This window comes from Panthera onca, chromosome A3 (genome assembly GCF_046562875.1).
Source record: "Panthera onca isolate mPanOnc1 chromosome A3, mPanOnc1 haplotype 2, whole genome shotgun sequence".
In the NCBI taxonomy this organism is placed as follows: domain Eukaryota; kingdom Metazoa; phylum Chordata; class Mammalia; order Carnivora; family Felidae; genus Panthera; species Panthera onca.
The window spans coordinates 95,662,542-95,682,526 of NC_138341.1; the positions used below are offsets into that span (position 1 = coordinate 95,662,542).

The following is a 19,985-nucleotide window of genomic DNA, read 5'->3' on the forward strand; positions in this document are numbered from 1 at the left end:
ATTTGATAAGAGTGTTTGCTAAATTGAAGTTCAGTAAAAAATTAACAGGACTACTAGCCACACTTTATTAAGGAAATACATGTTCTGAGTGCAGCAGGGAGTCATCTGAGAGATTTTGGTGTTTTACTACTCTGCCCTGTGTTTCAAAACTAAGCAGAAAGCTCAGTGTGAAACTACTTCCGGGGGATCACATAATTTATCTTATGCATGGTGCTAATCCTCTGCTTGTCCATTGCTTCACTGCCTTTTTCAGCATCTCTTAGCGCCCCACATCTCTGGAGGATGATGCAATGGACACATGGTTTTTTATTTATCAGAGAAATGTTGGCTGAACCCACCCCATTCCTCCTTAAGTTGTATCATAACAGACAGCTGGATATTTGGAAATTTTTCAAAGATCCACTGGATTGTTTTCACACAGAGTTTTGGTGTCAGATAGATGGTGTGTGTGTGTGTGTGTGTGTGTGTGTGTGTGTTGAGAAGACATTGCAGAAAATATACAAGTAAACGAGACTCATAAATTAGTATGAGCCTACACAAAATTCAACATGAAAATGTTCCATCTACTTCAAAATACTGATTGAAACGGGTCATAATAATTGGATAATTAGCCTGGACAGTTATACTATTTTGAAAAGGTGAAGATAAATAACTCTTAGAGCATAGCCACCACCAATTTTCCACTTCTAATTTCTCCCAACAACCTGAATACTTTCATGACCAGTTAGGCAAAGCTCTAAGACTACATTTTATTACATTTCTTGCAAGTTGGATGTTATTCCTACTTTATGTACCACAATTGAAAACCGTCTGGACCTTATGATTTTACCACCCCTCCCATCTCCTTCCCCCCATTTTTAAACATTCAAGGTTTTCTTTGAAGCCTGTGTACCTAAAGTGAATTCAGATATGCTGCCTGAGATCTAGAGTCTCCAATCTCCAGCATTTCAAATTTATGACTGTAATCTATAAGCGTCTTCAGCAACAGACTTAGGAAAACATAATCCACGGACTTCACCCACCTATCCTCCAGCCAGATCTTTTTGGAGGTAGATAACAGACAGACAGACATATGCCTAAAAAAGTGCACTACCCCTAAAAACATAGGGCTGGTACTTTGCTTCAGAAGGGGGAAGAAACCATCTGGAAACTCTCAGTGCATCCAATGCCACATAAAGGGTATGTGTGCTGGCAGTGCCCCCAGCAGGCCAGGGCATGGTTGGGAATATGCTTTCCAGAAAAAAAGAGGATGTTCTGGCAGTTCCTCCCTGTGGGATCAACTACGATGTGCTGAGGAAGAAGTATAAACCAGTATCCGCCTTCCCTTGTCCTCTTGTACACAAGAACACAGCCTAGGGAGTTAACTGAAATGAGCACACTCCAGAAAACTGCTGAGAGGGTTCTCTGGTGTTACCGTCAGGTATGAGATATTGAATAAAAGTTCTTCCCTCAAACCCACCCTAACCCCTCCCAAACAAATTCCAGAACAGTGGAAGCAGTGAAAATAGCAATATGGACAATTTTGCATCATTGGAGAAGCCAGCTCATTTAGAACCACATTCGTAGTCGACAATTCAAGAAACAATCATGCACGGCAGGAATCTGGGCAGAAATAGGCTAAATGCTCATTTCCTATAGGAAACCTTCCAGTTCCTAGGTTGGCAGTCATTACAAATGGGAACTTTACCCCATACCAGGATTTTCTCTTTGAGAAATTAAGCATGGAACTATGATTTCTAAAGATTTCATAGAAAGTATGCTTAAAAGAAAAAAAAAATCAAGTTTCAGATCAAATGCTGTGCTTAAGACTAAAGCGAATTGAGACCAGTATAATAAAATATTTGAAGTGAAAGTATCTTATGCTTTGTAAGCACCAATCAGAATAATGACAATACTGTCTGTGCCCAGCGTGTATTTATTAAATGCACAAATACAGTGGTAAAGCATTTTTAGATGTCAACACTCAAAACAAAGCTAAGGACCTTTTCCCTCCAACCTGGGAATATATTTTCTTAAATAGTTAAATAAAACTTGGTGCTGTGCCTTATTGGCAATTTTTTTTCTGGTTCCTATAAATGAAGTCTGTTGCTTCAGGTGGACATCTGGCTTGTTCACTAACCTTGGTCTACTTTTAGATCTGGATAATTATTTCTTGGGAGTCATGCAGGGTAAGAATGTGGTGTATTACAATGATGTGTTACCCTCTCTTTTAAGGAGTTGGCTTTGGGGAAGTCTGAGTTTTCCGGATCGAAAACTAGTACAATCAGACAAGATGGAGAACTTGAACTGCTGAACAACTGTCAGCCATGCTGGAATCTGTTCCTCCCACTTTAGCTGCAAGAAAGAATTCCTAACAGAGCGCTGCACGTATGCTATAGGATGACAGATCCTAAGCCCCTTCAAGATTTAGAGAAGACCCATGATTTGCCACTTCATACCAGAAACCCGCCATTTTGCCAGCTTTCCAGGTTGAGTCCACCCAGAAAGAGCAGAAGCACCAATACCTGGCGGCTTCCTTCCAGGCATACTGGTCAGCATAGTTAAAACAGACAACATTCCAGGGGAGGAAGTAACGTGCGTGCCACTCAAGGAAGGATATAGAACAGAGAAGTTTATTTTACACTATCCGTCCAAGAAAACAATCTCCATAAACCAGTGCAAAATGTGCAACAGAATCAATATGTGTGTCTTAGCTCTGAGAGCCCAAATTGGTGATTTCCTCTCCCGTTCCTTCTTCGGGCAGGTGCCTCGTCGGCTGGCTAACGCTGGCCTTGGTTTGCACCATTGACAGAAACATTCAACCAATTTGTAGCAGGTTATTTTTACAATTCATACCAGAATGTGTACAAGGGACGGGGGGCGGGGGGGAAAACCATACTGAATGAATGATAAGTGATCAGTGCTTAAAGTAAATACAGGGGGCGGCACGGGCAAGAATCCACAGTTTCAATAAATACAAGTGTAACAAGCATGGGTGGGTCTCAACTCGGTGGAATTAGTCTGCATAATAATTCAGCATCATACAAAATCTAGCAGGGCTGTTGAGCAGTGATTGGCAGCAACGTTCACAATAACTTATGCCCTTGAGCGAGTCTGCATTGAACACATTCTGTGGTTCCCAAGGTGTCAGTTCTCTGTTTCCTCCTTCCCTCGCCATCCCTCCAGGATGGGAGGGGTGGAGCTGGGGCAGCTTGGTGGAGGCGTCCCACGAGGAAGGACGCTGGCCCAAAAGCCAGCTGTCAGGGTCCAGTGTACTCAATACCGAGTGGCAAATTGGGACTTTATTGACGACGTCTGTGCAAAGTGCGCTTCTCTCCGTTTTCCAAGAAACCAGTGTCTGTAGCTCCTGCACAAAAAGCAGTGGTGGCCTCTGGGTCTCTCCCTGTCACCCCGAATACCAAGTGATGAGAGCGCATCTCAGGGACTCTTGGGCTGGGAAACTTCTGGCGCTGACTTCCCGGCACCTCCAGGACGGGTGGTGTAACCGGGGCCCCTCATCAAAGGCCTCAGGCAGGCTAGAACTATTGCTTGAAAGACTAGAAGGAACCTAGTGACAAAATGATTGTCCTAATGGATATGTGGGAAGCTGTCTTCTTCCTCAAAAGCCTTGTGCCCCCTAGATGACGCCTACAGGACTTCAGGGAGGCATCCTTGCGTATGAAACGTCATGCATCTATTCCCCGTGGCCTCGCCCAGATGTTCCTCTACTAAGCACTAAATTCATGCATGTTCCACCATGCCTGGGACTTGATCCCAGAAGACATGGCGGGGACAACCTGTGGATCATCCTCTAATCCAGAGCCCGGTGAAAGATGCGAGAGAAGTTCTCCATCTCTGGAAGAAAAGGAATAAAAAGGGGAGCCCCCCAAAGTGAAACAACCCCACCCAAACCCAGTAGTAACCTAGGTATTGCCTCAAAACATAACAAAATCCCAAACACTCCCTAGCATCAATACACCCTCTCCTCTCTATTCCTTCGACAGTCTCAGGTCATAAATTAGGTTTGTCTTCCATCCAATAACTTAAAAAAGGAGGAGGGATTGTAGTAAGTTTTGCCTGGCTTGGGCCAGTTAGCAGCCAGTTTTTCTAGAATCTCAGTCACTGTTCAAAAATGGAGCTTGAAAATTCACGCGGATGTCAGAGTCTTCACACGGAGGAGGCAGGAAGGGGTGGGTGAGAGAAACCCATGGAGGAGGGGGAGCAGGGAGGGGTGGGAACAGCCTGGGCCACCAAGGCAGGAGCAGAGGCCTGTGAACAGCACGGGAGAGCCAGATGCGCCGGCTCTGGGGGCCCGCGTGACTCGGGGTGCGGCCGGGTCTTGTATTGCACAGTAAAGAAGGACTGAGGCTCGGTGGGTGGCCAGGCGGCTCAGTGGTCCCCGCACATGGGCAAGTTCACAAAGGTGAACACGTTGAACTCTGTCATGATGGAGAAGCACAGGAACACACCGTACAGGAAAAGGCACCCACACCCGAGCTTCTTGTCCAGCTGCCACTTGTTCAGGTGAACGCCAAACACCTGCAACACACACAGCAGGGTCAGAGGGTGCGGGAAGAGGTAGCCTTGGGCCTTGGGGTGGCCATAGCCGGGGGTAGGGCTGCCAACGGCTGATCTCATGGAGCACGGATGGTCTCTGAGCACCCCCAAACCCATCGTTCATGTGGGAAGTCAGAACTTGGAGATAACTTTACAAAGTCATAATGATGGGACCAATCAACACGGGCATGGCGGCCGTCACTCCTCCGCACTATTCTGTGCTGGTGCCACCTGTTCTGCCTCTTCACCCTCTTGCCCCAGGCAGCCCCTGGCCCCTGCAGACACAGCCCTGGCAGTGGAGGCCACACCTCTTCCATTCCTGCACCTAGAGGCAAGGAGGCTGTACCCCTTGCTCTTCGCTGCTCCTTCTGCACTCTTTATTTTTTTCTCCTCTCAAAAAACCTAAGCTTGGAATCTAAAGTCTTCCAGCAGTCATACTCCATCCCACTCACTTGCAGTCAACACTGCAAAACCAGTCTCTTTCGTCCTTCCCCAGAGCCCAGAGTCCTACCCACTGCCACTCATGTCTATAGCACCTTGTCATCCTGCCCAGCAATTTCACCATCAACCGAGAGGATCTTCCCAACACCCATCCTCCACCCAGTCTCCTGCAGCCATGCCCCGCACCTGCACTGCACCCACTAGCCGCAGGTGGCCCCCCAAATTTAAATGTATATCAAATAACATTAAAAACTCCATTCCTGGAGCACCTTAGTGGGTCAGTTGGTTGAGCATCCGACTCTTGATTTCAGCTCAGGTCATGATCTCACCGTTGTGGGGTAGAGCCCAGGGCTGGGCTTGGTGCTGAGCCCACGTGAAGGCTGCATGGGGTTCTCCCTCTCCCTCTGCCCCTCTCCAGTTCATGCGCTCTCTCCCGCCTTCTCTCAAAATAAATAGACTTAAAAACTCAGTTCCTCAGTTGTACTAGCCACATTTCATGTGCTTGACATCCACACGTGGCTAGTGGCTGCTGTCCAGTGCAGGTACAGGCCAGCGGACAAGTTCTGCTGGACAGCTCTGCAGCTGAGACCTGGTGATTAGCAAGGACAGAAAGGACTCCGTGCCAAACACCTCACTCTCTGACAGCCATCTCCTCGTTCCTGCTTACTCCATCTGGTCCCTGTACTCCTACAACTCTGCAGACTCCCAGGACCCAGAATTCATTGCCACCCCCACCATTTCACTGCCCATCACCCCTCTCCCACCTTACCCTGCTTAAATTCCACCAACAATTGTTAGAACCACCCCTGAGCACTCCTCACTGTTTACTTGTATCTCTCTAGCACTTTTGTCCTTGTATGGCTAAAACCACAGCCTTTTGGCTCAAACCCTGCTTCCAGCTATTCCATATTGCTTCCACGCAGCTGACCCAGGCTGGAGGAAAACGCCTGGCCATGCCGAAGGGTCTCACTTTTTACGTTTTTTTTGTTGTTGCTGTTGTTTTGCTTTTTAAATTTATTTTCAGAGAGAGGGAGGGAGGGGCAGGGAGAGAAGGGAGAGAGAGAATCCCAAGCAGGCTCCATGCTGTCACCACAAGAGCCTAATGCAGGGCTGGAACTCACAATCTGTGAGATCATGACCTGAGCCGAAACCAAGAGCCAAGATGCTCAAGGGACTGAGCCATTCAGGTACACCCGAGGTTTCTCACTTTTGTTTGTTTTTAATTTTTTTGATGTTTTTATTTATTTTTGAGACAGAGAGAAAGCACGGGCTGGGGAGGGACACAGAGAGAGGGAGACAGGAACTGAAGCAGGCTCTGCGCTGACAGCAGAGATCCTGATGTGGAGTTTCAATGCACAAGCCGTGAGATAATGACCTGAGCAGAAGTCGACGCTTAATTAACTGAGCCACGCAGGTGCCCCCCTGAAGGTTCTGACTTTTAATTCAAGCCCACAAACCTTGAGTGAGCCATTTATGGCAATCATTCCACATTTCCCTAAGTGCACTGTCTCTCCCTTTCCTGGATGGCTGTTTCTGACCTCTCCCCTCTTCGGAGACCCCCAATACCTTCCTTTTCCACCCTCACTCTCAGTGTATGATGTTCCCATCCACAGAACTCCCACCACCAGATCCATTTGCTCACCTTCTCTCCTGCCAGTGAGGACCCGTCGCCCACGACCCTGTCCATGGCCCACTCCCCCACATGTGCACACCATCCCACCTCCCCTTACTGCTCAAGAACATGGTCCCAGAAACTGCCCCTCTTTTATTTCCATCTCCCCATCACTCCCCGGGTTACTCCAACTGGAGTACAAGAATGCTACTAGCTCCCTCATATTAAAAAACAACTACAGTTTTTCTGGATTCCCATTTCTCTCCTTTATTCACAGCAAGATGACTTCAAAGAGTTGTAAACATCATTGCATCCAATTTCTCTCCTTCCTTCCTGTTACCTTGTTCTACTCAACCTTCGGCCTTATTGCCCCATGCAGCCACCCTCATCAAGAGGACTGATAACTTTGTATTTCTTTTTTCTTTTAATTTTTAAAAAATCTTTATTTATTTTTGTGAGAGTGAGAGAGAGACAGAGTGAGAGCAGGGGAGGAACAGAGACAGAGGGAGACACAGAATCCGAAGCAGGCTCCAGGCTCCGAGCTGTCAGCACAGAGCCCGACGCGGGGCTTGAACCCACGAACTGTGAGATCATGATCTGAGCCGAAGTCGGACGCTTAACCGACTGAGCCACCCAGGCGTCCCCTGATAACTTTATATTTCTAAACCAAATGGCCAACACTCAGGACTCCTTTCCCATAATAGAGCCAATCACTCCCTCCACCCCGAAACACCTTCTCCCCTTAGCTTCCAGATGCCATACTCTCCTGCTTTGCCTCCCACCTCTCTGATTGCTCATTCTCTGTTCCCTTTGGTGGTTTATTGTCATCATCCTGACCTCGAACTACCAGAGGGCACCAAGACTCAGATGCTGGGCCTCTTTTCTGTCCTTACTCACCCTCTTTCTGACTGATCCAACTGCAGGGCTTTAAATATCATTGTGCCTTCAGCTTGGACGCTTCTCCTGAACTCAGACTCATCTTTCCAATGGCTTTCTTGACCTTTCCCCTTGGGTGTCAAATAGGCAAGATAGCTCAAGAGGTTTGAAACTACTCTTCCCCTGCCCCCCCACAAACCTACTTCTCTCCAGCATTCCAGCAGCCCCATTTCAACATCCCAGGTGGTGGCCAGCCCCATCTCCTCCAGGTGTACCCATGTAGCTGTAAGCATGCGCTCTGGTGTCAGATGGCTTGCCCCTTCATTCATTTAGTGTCAACTACCCTAGAGGTCTCAGATGTTCATCTGTATAATGGGGCTAATATAGTGGCTACATGAAGGGGGTGTGATGAGCTCCAAAGGGGAAAATGTATGCAAAGCACTGAACACAATGTGTGGCTATGACAGGTCTAATAACCCTAAGTCATACCAGACTCAAAGAAACTCCTACGCTAAGGAAGAAAAATTGCATAGATTTCCACTTTTGCGTAAGACAGTGTTTGCTTTAGTAAATCTTTGAAATTTGACTCACAGTCTGATCCCATAAATAACCTCGCCAGCTTCCTGCCTGCTCTTCTAAATTCCCATTATCACCTATATGGACATTCACATGCCAGTATAATTCAATGATGATTTCCTTGAAGATTTCAGGAAAAACCACATTGCATCTCAATGTTTTTTTATATTTAAAAAAAAATATTTATATTTGTGAGAGAGAAAGAGCAAATGGGAGAAGGGCAGAGAGAGAGAGAGAGAGAGAGACAGAGTCTGAAGCAGGCTCCAGGCTCTGAGCTGTCAGCACAGAGCCTGATGCAGGGCTTGGACTCATGAACCATGAGATCATGACCTGAGCTGAAGTCAGATGCTCAACTGACTGAGCCACCCAGGTGCCCCTCAATGTTCACTAATGTGAAAATTTAACCACATACTTGTATATGAATGGATACTTCATGTGTTGGTATGAATCTGTTTCTACCAAACATGGCAGCTGAGTTGGAATATCGTACTATACAAATAGATATGATAGCCAAGACAGTGGAATGGCATGAAAGTATACTGTCAATGAAATAATGTATTCTTAGTCTCTGAGAATTGGTCAAATCCATGGATTTATAAAGGTGCTTATTAATTTGGAACAGACAATTGATTGGAATATACTCTTTTCTTCACTAATCCTGCAGAAAAAGTGGATCTCCCCTTTGCTTTTGATAACGTGGCTTGTGCTTGACATAAGGCAGGGCCTTGCTTCTCAGAGGTGGGCTGGCTCCGTTCAGAAAGAGGGAATGTTTTCTAGTGAGTTGCTAGGATCCACTTATAGAAGAGACAGCCACGAAGGAGATGGGACATCTGGAGGCTGACTGTCCCCATCCACCAGAAGGCCAAGCCCATCTGGTGTCCAAACAAACTCTGTGGCCAAAGAACCCAAGGGTGGGGGTGGGGAGAACACAGGAACTCGAGAGGGGAATAAGCTGAAGCCCTACCGTAACAAAGACAGAGGCCAGGAGTAAGCCCACGGAGTAGATCAGTCCTCTGCTGTTTAGCCGAATCTGTAAGAAAGGATGTGCAGTTAGGCTTCCAAAAAGGCATCTGCTCTGTGCGGGAGCTCAAGCAATTCTGAGTAGCAGTCAGTGCAAATCTCTCCTCTAGGATGGCAAAGGGCAGTTTGGACAGCCTTGCACTGTGATTGGTAGTGGGAATATCTACTTCCCTAGGACAGCTAGGGGGTGCCCTTGTGTAGTCCACTCTTAGTCCAACCCCGTCCTTCCCTCCAGGGGCAGTGCCTACTGGGCTACAGCATGGCACTCCAATTCTCTGACGTGTGGCCTGATTCTTATTGCTCACAATACTTCCCTGTGGACCTGACCTCCAGGGAGCATTTGTTTTCCTGGCATATAGCTTTTAGGTTTACTTTTGAGTAAATTTCCTAACATGGGTGATGGAAGCAAAATTTTGAAAAATATTACTGAAATTTTCTCTCTCTCTCTCTCTCCCTCTCTCTCCTCTCTCTCCTCTCTCTCTCTCTCTCCTCTCTCTCCTCTCTCTCTCTCTCTTGAGAGAGAGAGAGAGGGGAGAGAGAGCAGGGCAAAAGGGACTGGGAGAGAGAGAGAGAGCGAGAGAATCTTAAGCAGGCTCCATGCTCAGTTCAGAACCTCACACGGGGCTCAATCCCAAGAGCCTGAGATCATGACCTGAGCCAAAATCAAGAGTTGGATGCTCAACCAACTGAGCCACCAGGCACCCCATAAAAACTTTTTTCTCTCTTTTGCATTAGTTTGTGACCTCTTCCCAAACTTGACAGGAAGAAGTGGATAAGGGTTGTTACTGTGAGCAAGCAAAGAAGAAAGAGTTAACATTCCATTTGTGATATTCATAAAAGGATTTTTGTTTTGTTTGTTTTTCAGAGTAAGACAGTGGGGTTAGCAGCCAAACACTGAAAAGAGAGAAACAATTTTTGGAATTCTTATAAAATATCTCTGTCCAGTAGAACTTTCTGCAATGATGAAAATGTCCTGTATCTGTGCTGTCCCATATGGCAGCCATTAGGAACATGTGGGCTATTGAGCCCTTGAAAGGTGGCTCATCCAACTGAACAAAAACTTTAACCTTCATCTTCAACCAATTCACATTTACATTCAAAGAGCCATATATGATCAGTGGCTGTAGTAGTGGGCAGAGCAGGTAGGGAATATTTAGAGGCCGACCCAGCCAACAAAGATCATAGAATTTTTTCCATAGTGCACAGAAGATGTCCCTTCTGCCCTGACCTCGGTCAAAGGGTCACGAGGTTGGCTACCCTGAGATAGGAGGTATGCCTTAGAGCAGCTGTACTCAAAGCATTGTCCCTGGATAGGCTCGAGCAGCATCACGTGGGAGCTTATTAGAAATGCAGGATCTCAGGCCTCACCCAGTCCTCCTGAATCAGAAACTTTGGGGATGGGCCCATCGAGCTGTATTTTAATAAACCTCCAGGTGGTTCTGATGCATGAGAAAGTTTAAGAACCACTGACTTAGAGCAAGTACAGAGGTTAAACCCACTTCTGATCTCCACGGGTTCTGGGGCTTTGACTTTGACATCCCTTTTACACCAGTTCTCTTATAAAAGTCTTATCTGCATGGAGGCTTGGGGACCATAGAGCCCCACCAATGTACACTGTCTTGCCAGGAGTCAAAGGCTCACCTGTGTTTACAGAAAGGAAAAGCAAGGCAGGCTTATCAGTTCATTACAGAACAGAGAGTGATTATTGTCAGTAGAAGTGGTCAGGGGACCTTCTGACAAGGTTCAAGGCATCTCTTGGTGCCCCTTTACCAGTTTATCCCTGCAGTGTAGGTATGGAAACACATGGGTATCTCTGTAGGAGGATGTGTTTGGTTTACCTTTTGGTGACAGGAAACTGCTTGCCCCAAACAGACCCTTTGTGTGGGGACCCAGGAACATAACACATCTCCTTATGCAAGGTTCTGTCCCAGAGGGAATGCGCTGGACTTTCTCCCCTGCCTGCACAATCCATGTGAGCCAACCATCTGCCAAACCCCAGCTGGAAATTATTCCCAGCCAACAAATGCCTTCCTAAGAGTAAAGGACTCAAAGCATATCTCTGTGACACTAAAGCAGTGGGTTGACCTGGTTAAATCAGTGTAAAAAAAAAATAATGAGGGATTGGATCCATCCCAGTCCAGCTGGTAGTTCACCTTCCTGCAGACCTTCCACCTGGCTATAGATCGATCTTCCTCCTTTGATCAGCTGTGTAGGTATAACGAGGCCAATGTCCAGGAGTACATCACAAATGCCTCGTACTGAAAAAGATTCTCTGCCCCAAAGTATTCTGTCCATACTGAACCTATGATAATGCCACATGTACCCTGGCCAGAGTTTAAGGGGAAAGGCAGGGTTCCTCAGAGCAAGATGGCAGCCCCTGTTCAGAGTGAGTAAGAGCCTGCTGGGGCTGTACTCATCACAGTCCTTGGGCTGACCCTGAAACTGTGAACACTCAGAAAACCTTTTGAGCTCTTAATTTTCAACATTACATGGATTCTTCTAAGAATGTGGTCAATGCATTTTAAGCCCAGCTCACCCTTTGAGTTCCAGGGTTGAATTCAGCAAGAGTTGAATAAAGTCAGCAGCAAGAGTTGAGTAAAGTGATTTCCTGCCCATAGGAAACCAAGAGCCAGTGAAAGCCAAGCTCCAAGCAGGAAAATTCTCTTTGGCCAAGGCTTTTGCCTTTTCCAAATGAATAATATTCAACTAGAGCATTGGAACTTCACTCTTCCTCATTGACATAAAGTCTCAAGGAGTGGTGCTTCTAAAATTCTAAATCTGGCTCCAAAGACTAAAGACAACCAACTTTGGTGGGGTTTCTGAGTAGTTTCTTTCACATTTTCACCTTTTTCTCTGCCACATGCACCCACAGGGGTTATTTTTGCTATTTCACTAGTTAGAGACCTGTGCTCTCAAAGACTGTATTGATTCCTTGCTATCTGAACCCCCACTTCCACATGGACATGACTGTCAGGGATTAGGGTTCCTTCAGTTGCCTCTGGGTCCAACTTGAACACTTCCCAATTACTGGAGACTATGGATGGTTTGGGGCAGGAGTTAGCCAACTACGGGCCATGGGCCGAATCTGGCCCATCGCCTGATTTTGTAGATGAAGTGTTACTGGAGCCCAGCTCGTTCCTTAGCATACCATCTGTGTGTCTGCCTTCATGTAGAAGTGGAAGAGCTGATAAGTTTGATAGAGACCATATGGCCCACAAGGCTTAAAATATTTCTCTACTGGCCCTTTCCGGAAAGTTTGCTAACCCTTGGTTTAGGGCATGGGCTCCAGACCCAGTTCACCAAACCTCTTCTGAATCCCTACTTGGTTACCCTCTTGATATATAATCATGGAAAAGTGACTTAACCTCCCCAAGCCTCAGTTTCCTGAGAAGTAAAATGGGGATAATACAATTCCCACCTAATGAGGTGGTTGTGAGAATTAATGGAATTAATCTATGTTAAAGCTTGAACAGGACCCAGTGTATAATGGGTTCTCAGTGCATCTGGGCCATTATCCTCCACTCACTCATGAGCTGCCTAATCCCTTCCCTGGCATCCCTGGCTGCTGCTTTTATAAGCTCACCACCCAGCAGCCCTGATCAAAGCTTCAGTAGACGTCAAACACCATGAGGGCAGGAACCATGTCTGACCTTTTCCTCTGCCTGGCACAGGGCTAAGCACAGATCACATGCTTCAATATGTAACCAATGGATGGACAATGAATCCATTTCATTGCAAAAGTGAAATGGAGCAGAGTAGACTGGTCAGAGAGAGGCTGAGAGCAGAGAGACCCTGGATGCCACTTCCAGATGGGATTCCAGAAGCAATGCATCCTGCCCAACATTCCCTGTCCCCTTTCTCCACTTCATTTTTTATGAACGTATATAGCTTATTTTGTCTACCTAACATTTTATTATGAAAGTTTTCAAGCAGTCAGAAAAATTGCAAGAGTTATACCATTTTCATAGTGTTTGATAATAGTTCACAGGTGTTTTGTTTCTGGATGCAATTTTTGTATGGTGAAATTTACAAATCCTAATTGCACTGCTCAGTGTGTTTTGAGAAACACCTACAAACTGCGTAACCTAAACTGTAGTCATGATATAGAGCACTTCCATCCTTCCCAGAAAGTTCTCTTGTTCCCTCATCAGTCTCACTTAGATCAATCACTGTGTCTAAGCTTGGCCTGTCTGAGAAATTTCATATAAATGGAACCCGATAATGTGCATTCTTTTACACCAGGATTCTTTTACTCAGCATAATTTTTTTAAGATTCCTTGGTATTTTTCATTGCATTACTAGCTCACTTCTCTTTATAACAGCATAAATATAACACAGTTTATCTAATTATTCTCCTGCTTATAGGTATCTGGGTTGCTTCCAGTTTGGGGCTATTAGGGTGCATTGTTTTCGTAGGTCACAAACAACCTGAAAAGAGATCTACAGTGGTCCCTCCCACCCAGAGGAGAAGAAGGAATGAAGATCATGAAGACCTCCAGGGTCTCTGCTGGGACCCCAAACACACACACACACACACACACACACACACACACCACCAGCATCCTCTCTCTGTAGTTGGGCACTGGGAGCCTCTCCAAATGGGGGAGATTCACCTTCCCCACCTTGGCACACTGCTGTCTCCCTTTCCGGACCTCAGTCGGGTCAGATGGGGTGCTCACATCCTTCCCACCTCACTTCTATTCTGCCCATTGCTCCCGAAGTCCTTTCGTCTTTTCCAAGTTCACTGAGCCCTTGCTGGTCTTATCCTCCCTTGTGATGCAGATCATATCCTGACCTTGTCTGGTCTCCTTCTTACCTCCCCAACTAGTCCTGATGCTCTGAGGGTAGATGCCTGTGTCTTCAGTTTTTCCTCCTTCCACATAGCACCTAGATCTCTGCCTCTTTACACACACTGTATGTTTTTTAATTTTAAAGTTTATTTCTTTATGTATTTTGAGAGAGAACGAGAACAAGTGGGGGAGGAGCGGAGAGAGAGAGAGAATCCCCAGCAGGCTCCGTACCGATGTAGGGCTGAGCCGAAGTGGGACGCTTAACCGACTGAGCTACCCAGTCACCCCCGCACTGTACATTTAAATAAGCATCTGCTGGTGATGCTGAGCAAGTGTGTATCCTTGTGTACATGTGTATGTGCACGCGTGTGCACATGCGTGGGGTGCATGTGTGCATTGGAGGCAGTGAGGTGGGGTGGCTAGGGGCAAGAGTGCATATAGAGCTGGATGAGGAGACTGACGTGGGGGTGGTTTTAAGCTGATCTTTTTAAGTAACAAAGTGACGGGGCACCAAAATGTTTTTTTTTTTTTTTTAATTGGGGCATAATTTGCATACAGTAAAGGCACAGATCTCAAGTGTACTATTGGATAAGTTTTGACAAATGCATGTACCCATGTGTGTGACATCTCAACAAGATACAAAACATTTCCATCACCCCAGTAAGTTTCCTTGAGGGCAGCAAGTTTAACTTAACCCCCTTAAAAGTAGTTTCTTGGGGTGTGCTAAGCTGGACAATAGCACGGGCCCTCCTCATCTCTGGACCACCTTTGCATAAGCCTCTGGGCTGCAGCTGTGCAGTGTTGCTCTGAATGATGGTTTCGTGCTCCCTGAGTCACAGATGCAGGGCCCATTAAGAGCAAATGCAGAAAATCTCCATGGCAATGCCCACCAGAGAGCATCCTAGGCACAACTGCCCGACATTTAACACTGTTTTTATTTCTTGCCTTCAAAATACACAAATTCATTCTCTAATTCCCTCGTGGTAAATAATTGTTGCAGAGGAAACAGCAGGCTAGTTGGTTCCAAAGAAAACAGGAATTTGGCCCACAAATGTGGGCCCTCAAAATGTGCGTTTATTTTCATACGGATGCACACAGAGAGACCCAGTCAGACCTAGTTTTAAGCATGCACGCGGTTCAGAAAACAGTTCCCTAAATCCTACACAGTTTGGACAGCCAACATCCCTGGCCTCAAAGATTATAACTTCCCCATATTATAGTTTAAAATCTCTCTATGGTTTGAGGTCAGCTCCACACAACCGGCAAATTCTTTGAGGAAAAATAAGAAGCCCCTGGATTCTTGCTAATTTATTATAACCTGGAACACATGTTACATGTCACTTCGCATTTTCAGATTTGGGTAATTTGAACATTTGTGCGGGTGTAGGCTCCAAATGGAGTGTCTAGCCGTGGCTTGATGTTGTAAGCTATCACTGGGTGGGAATCTCTTTCCCTGACACAATTAAATGAGGTAAAACAATGAATAAGCCTTGAGAAAAAAGGCACTTCGATGGCTGAGTCCTGTCCTTCCCAGAGTGCTGTCATGAACACAGTTGCACAGTTGCTCTCCGGAGCAAGTAGGGTGGGTTTTGTTCTCCCTGTGTAAAGACGAGGCAGCTGGCACTCTGGGAAGTTCAGCACGTGGCCAAGGTAAGATTCTGCTCACCAACCCCAGTGTGTGTGTGGTGTGGGTTTTCCCCATGCATCCAAGCATTTCTGTGACCCCCATGGGTATCCTACAATTTAACTCAGTTCTGACACTATTCACCCAGTGACCCCATCAGACGGCCCAGGTAAAGGGCTCAGTCCTACAAGACTCTCCTTCCCCCACCCCAGACACCAGTCACAAGTCCAGGTGTCACCTGTGCTTCCGAGTGACTGGCTATAGATTGGAGATTCAAAGGACGCACTGCTTGCGTTTGATTAGTTTGTTGGAGTGGCTCACAGAGCTCAGGAACACATTTTATTGACTATGTAACCAGTGTGTCCTAAAAGGGTAGAACTCAGGAGAAGCCAGTTGGAGAAGATGAACAGGGCAAGGTCTGGGGAAAGGGACAGAGCTGTCTCTGAGCACACCACTCTGCCAACCTCCACACGTTCACTAATCCGGAAGCTCCCTGAATCCCCTCCTTCTGGGTTTTTATAGAGGCTTCACTGCATAGGCAATTGGTTAAGTCCTTGGCTATTGGCAACCGATTCAACCTCTGGCCTGTCTCCTCTCCCTGGAGGTCAGAGGTGGGACTGAAAATGTCAACCTTTTAATCACATGGTTGGTTCCTCTGACAACTAGCTCTCATCCTAATGTGGGGTTGGAAAGTCATCTCATTCACCTAACAGAAGACACCTTATAGTTCTTATCATTTGGGAAATTTCAGAAGCTTTAAGAGCTCTGTGCTAGAAACAGGGATGAAGATCAAACATCTATTTCTTACTATAAATCCCAGTATCACACAAGGCCAGGGAGCTGGTGAGGGATCAAGTAAACACTGAGCACTGGAATTCTGACAGTAAATTTTAGACTCTTCTTTGTAGCCAGCAGGGCACAGAGAAAAAGTCAGAGTTCTCTTCATCCACTAAGAACTCTCAAAAGTGGCACCTTGGCCTTTCTTGCCTACCATTTCTGAAACTACCTTGAATGAACCATAAGAACCACAAATACCAGTGTGGCAGATGCTAATGGGACTCCATCCCAGTGCCCCTTCTCACCATTTTGGTGGGACCAGCTGCCTCCCCATGACCAGTACCAGTGTCTGTGCCTGAGGGCTTTCCCCCCAAACCATGGAAATGCCAAGCTGCCCTGCATCAATGACTCTTGGGGCAGGCACATGAACATGAAGCCCCCCTGCCCCTTGATATTTCCTCCTAAATATGTTCCCTACCCCCCTGGCGGTCTTACACATCTCCATGAATGGCACCAGAAGTTACCTTCACTTTTTCTCTTCCTCAGCCCCTCCACGCATCCATGAGAAAACCTTATTAATTCTTCTGAAAACTTTTTCTCCCTTTCTATACTCACACCACCTTAGCCCCCATCACTAGCATCTTGTCACCAGCTCCTGGACTAGTTTTCCTCTTCTTTGCCTTCTTGTCATACATTTCCAAACAGTATCAAATATGATCTTAAAGCATAAAGTGAACGATGCCTTTACTCTGCTTGAATCCTCAGTGGCAGTTGAAAACAATTCAAACTTTCCACAACAGCCAATAAAATCTTCAGATGACCAGGCCCCTGTCTTCTCCCAACTCACCTCCCCATTAACAGATGTTTAGAAGCTGATGAGAAATCAACCACCAGGTCCTGCTGATTCTTATTCTGCAGTTTCTTCTGGCACCTTCCATTATTCTCTCACTTCACTGCTACAACTGAGGCAGAGTGGATCACTGGTCTCAGTTCCCTTCCCTTGTATTCTGTGTCCACCCCCTTTCCACAGCCTCATGGTGGGCAGAGGCATTTTTCTGCTTCTTAGATTTGGGGTTGGCCATGTGATATGCTTTAGCCAATGGGATATTAGTGGATTTAACACAAACACAGGTTTGAAGTGTACTTCCATTATTGAGATGACCTTTTGTGCTCTTCATCCTGCAAAGAATGTGCCTCAGGAAGTCAGTGGTCCAAAGAGGATGACAGACACAGGGAATAACCCTGTCTGAAGCTTGGAGCCAAACCTAGATCAGCCAAACACCAGTCACCTCACAGATGCATGAATGGGAAATGTATGATAATGTATGTTTGCTGCTGAGTTTGGGGATGGTTTGTTACACAGCGTTACAGTAGCAATAGCTAACTGATACAAACTATCCTAATCCAGGTCACTGTATTTTCTTTCCCCTGCAAATGTATCATAACTGGTCTTATCTGGCTCCACTGCTTTCTCTATATGGTAGTCAGAATCTTCTTTCTAAAATGCACATGCAATCACACCACTCCCTCCCTCATACACTTCATTTTCTGACTGCCATGGCTCTAGCTCATTGTGTCCTTTAGTATGTGACTCCTGTATCCGGTTTCATCCCAGCCATTCATCCCTCCACTTTTCCACTTCCTGTCCCCACCCTCTACCCCCAGCCTAGGCGCTACCCTCAGGTCCTTCGGTGTGTGAACCTTTCTTGGAGCTTGGTCTTCTACAAGCTATTCCTCTTACTGGATAATCATCTCACATTCTTTACCTGCTTGGCTCCAGATAATCTCAGATTTTCAGAGTAAGCATCACTTCCTTACAAGCATTGGAGGTCCTTAATCCCTGCCACATACCTTAAAAAACATCACACTTTGGGCACACATCACACTTTCTTTTGGAATTACTTGTATAACTGTCTCCTTCCAGAGGCTGCAGCTCCAGGGGCACAGGACAGTGTCTGGCTTGCTCACCAAAGCATTCCCCAATGGTGGTTACCAGCTTAGCACACAGTAAGTGTTCAGTTAATGTTTGATCAGAAAAAGAATGAGTGGGCAGAAAGTGTAGGATAAGAATGTTTCTGATCACCAGGGCAACTGGATGGCTCAGTTGGTTGAACATCTGACTCTTGGTTTCAGCTCAGGTCATGACCTTACAGTTGTGGGATTGAGCCCTGCACTGGGCTCCATGCTCTCTCTCTGTCTCTCTCTCTTAAAAGAAATAAACCTTAAAAAATGTATTAAGAAAAGGAAAGTTTCCGATCACCTCTTCTTTTTCCCTCTAAAGTTTCTGGAGTTAGGTGGACTCCTGCTTGGAAAATAAAACAGACTCTCCTCCTATTACTTTGTGGATTCACTTTGCATTTTTAAGCCCTAACTCGGAGATCTGAGTTTTGTCCTGGTTTCCTGGAGCCTGCCTGGTGACTTTCTTAATTCTGCTAGAGCATGTGGAACAGACATTCATTGCCAAAATGGGACAAGAGGTGCTCATTTTCCAAACTTTGACTTTTAGAAATATTTATTTCAGGCACTTAGGTAGCTAGCTGGCTTCCAAGCAAACCACAAGTGCTAAGAAATGTCAAAATTTGTAAAATTGCTTTTATTCCACACTATCAAATGCCTGAAACTATGCACAAAACAGCTGTCTTGATGGTAATTATCCAATAATTATGACTTGGAAACCCCAGCAACTTGAGATGGAAACATTGCTTCAGAATTGTCAGCAGGTCCATTGTGAGGGCAGGAGAGGCCATTAAAACCCACACAGGCTTCTTGGTTCTGATATGAGAGATGCAGAGAGATATCATGGGGTTACCACTATGCTAAATGAAAGGAGGCCCCTGAGTGTCCTTCCAGAAATGAAGCCTCTCTCTCAGGAAAAACTGGAAGTGGAGAAGAGGGAAGACAAAATGCTCATGGCAAATAAACCCTTAAGTTTGCGCTTTTTTCATGAGCCTGGAACTATTTTTCCAAGAGAGTTCTGTATTGTGGCGTGAGGTTATACAGAGCCCCCAAATGTGGCTGGGCATTGGGGACTGCATAGAGGGGCCTGATGAAAGCCAGGTGGGGACCCAGGGACTGAATAAATGGGGGTAATCCTCATGGAAGGATCCAGAATGTTTCCTCCAACCTTTAGTTGGGAAACCACTGTAGACATATAATGAACCATAGCCTAGGGAAGCGAGGATTTTAGCTGCCACAATCACTCTGGAACGTATAGAATAGGAATCTTGGGGTGAGGAGTGGTCTTTTTCCTCCAGGTCCTTCCTTCCTTCTTCCTTCCTACTCTTCCTTCATTCTCTTTCTTCCCTTTCTTTTCTTTTTTCTTTTCTTCTTTTTTTTTTTGAGACAGAGAAAGTGCAAGCAGGGAAGGAACAGAAAGAGAGGGAGAGAGGGTCCCAAGCAGGCTCTGAGAGGTCAGTGCACAGAACCCGACATGGGTCTCAAACCCATGAAACCACGAGATCATGACCTGAGCCTAAATCAAGAGCTGGACGCTGAACTGACTGAACCACCCAGGCACCCCCCAGGTCCTTCTTTCTTTACGTGAAGCTTGCAGAGCTCACTTTAGCCTTATAGGCAGACCCTATTCTCCCTTCTAGCAAAGATTCAAACTCAGGGATGGATCTGGTCTAAAATCCTACCCCAGCAATGTCCCTCATACCTCTGTGCCCTCAGCTGTACATGGCAGCACTGTGGCACCATTTGCTCTGGGCGATATTCTCCTCCCTGCTGCTTT

The 19,985-nt window shown here is 46.2% G+C and overlaps 1 protein-coding gene across 1 annotated transcript in view; it reads right to left on the reverse strand.

Moving 5' to 3' along the window:
- Nucleotides 1-2,594: 2,594 nt before the first annotated feature.
- The window catches only part of SLC24A3 (solute carrier family 24 member 3), a 480,571-nt gene continuing 463,180 nt past the window's right edge, over nucleotides 2,595-19,985 (reverse strand). Inside the window, exons 16-17 of the mRNA XM_060611249.3 lie at nucleotides 9,006-9,071; nucleotides 2,595-4,518 (exon numbers count right to left, since the gene is read on the reverse strand). Coding sequence (XP_060467232.1) covers nucleotides 4,369-4,518; nucleotides 9,006-9,071 — 216 coding nt within the window. The 3' untranslated portion in view covers nucleotides 2,595-4,368. The remainder of the gene's footprint in view (nucleotides 4,519-9,005; nucleotides 9,072-19,985) is intronic.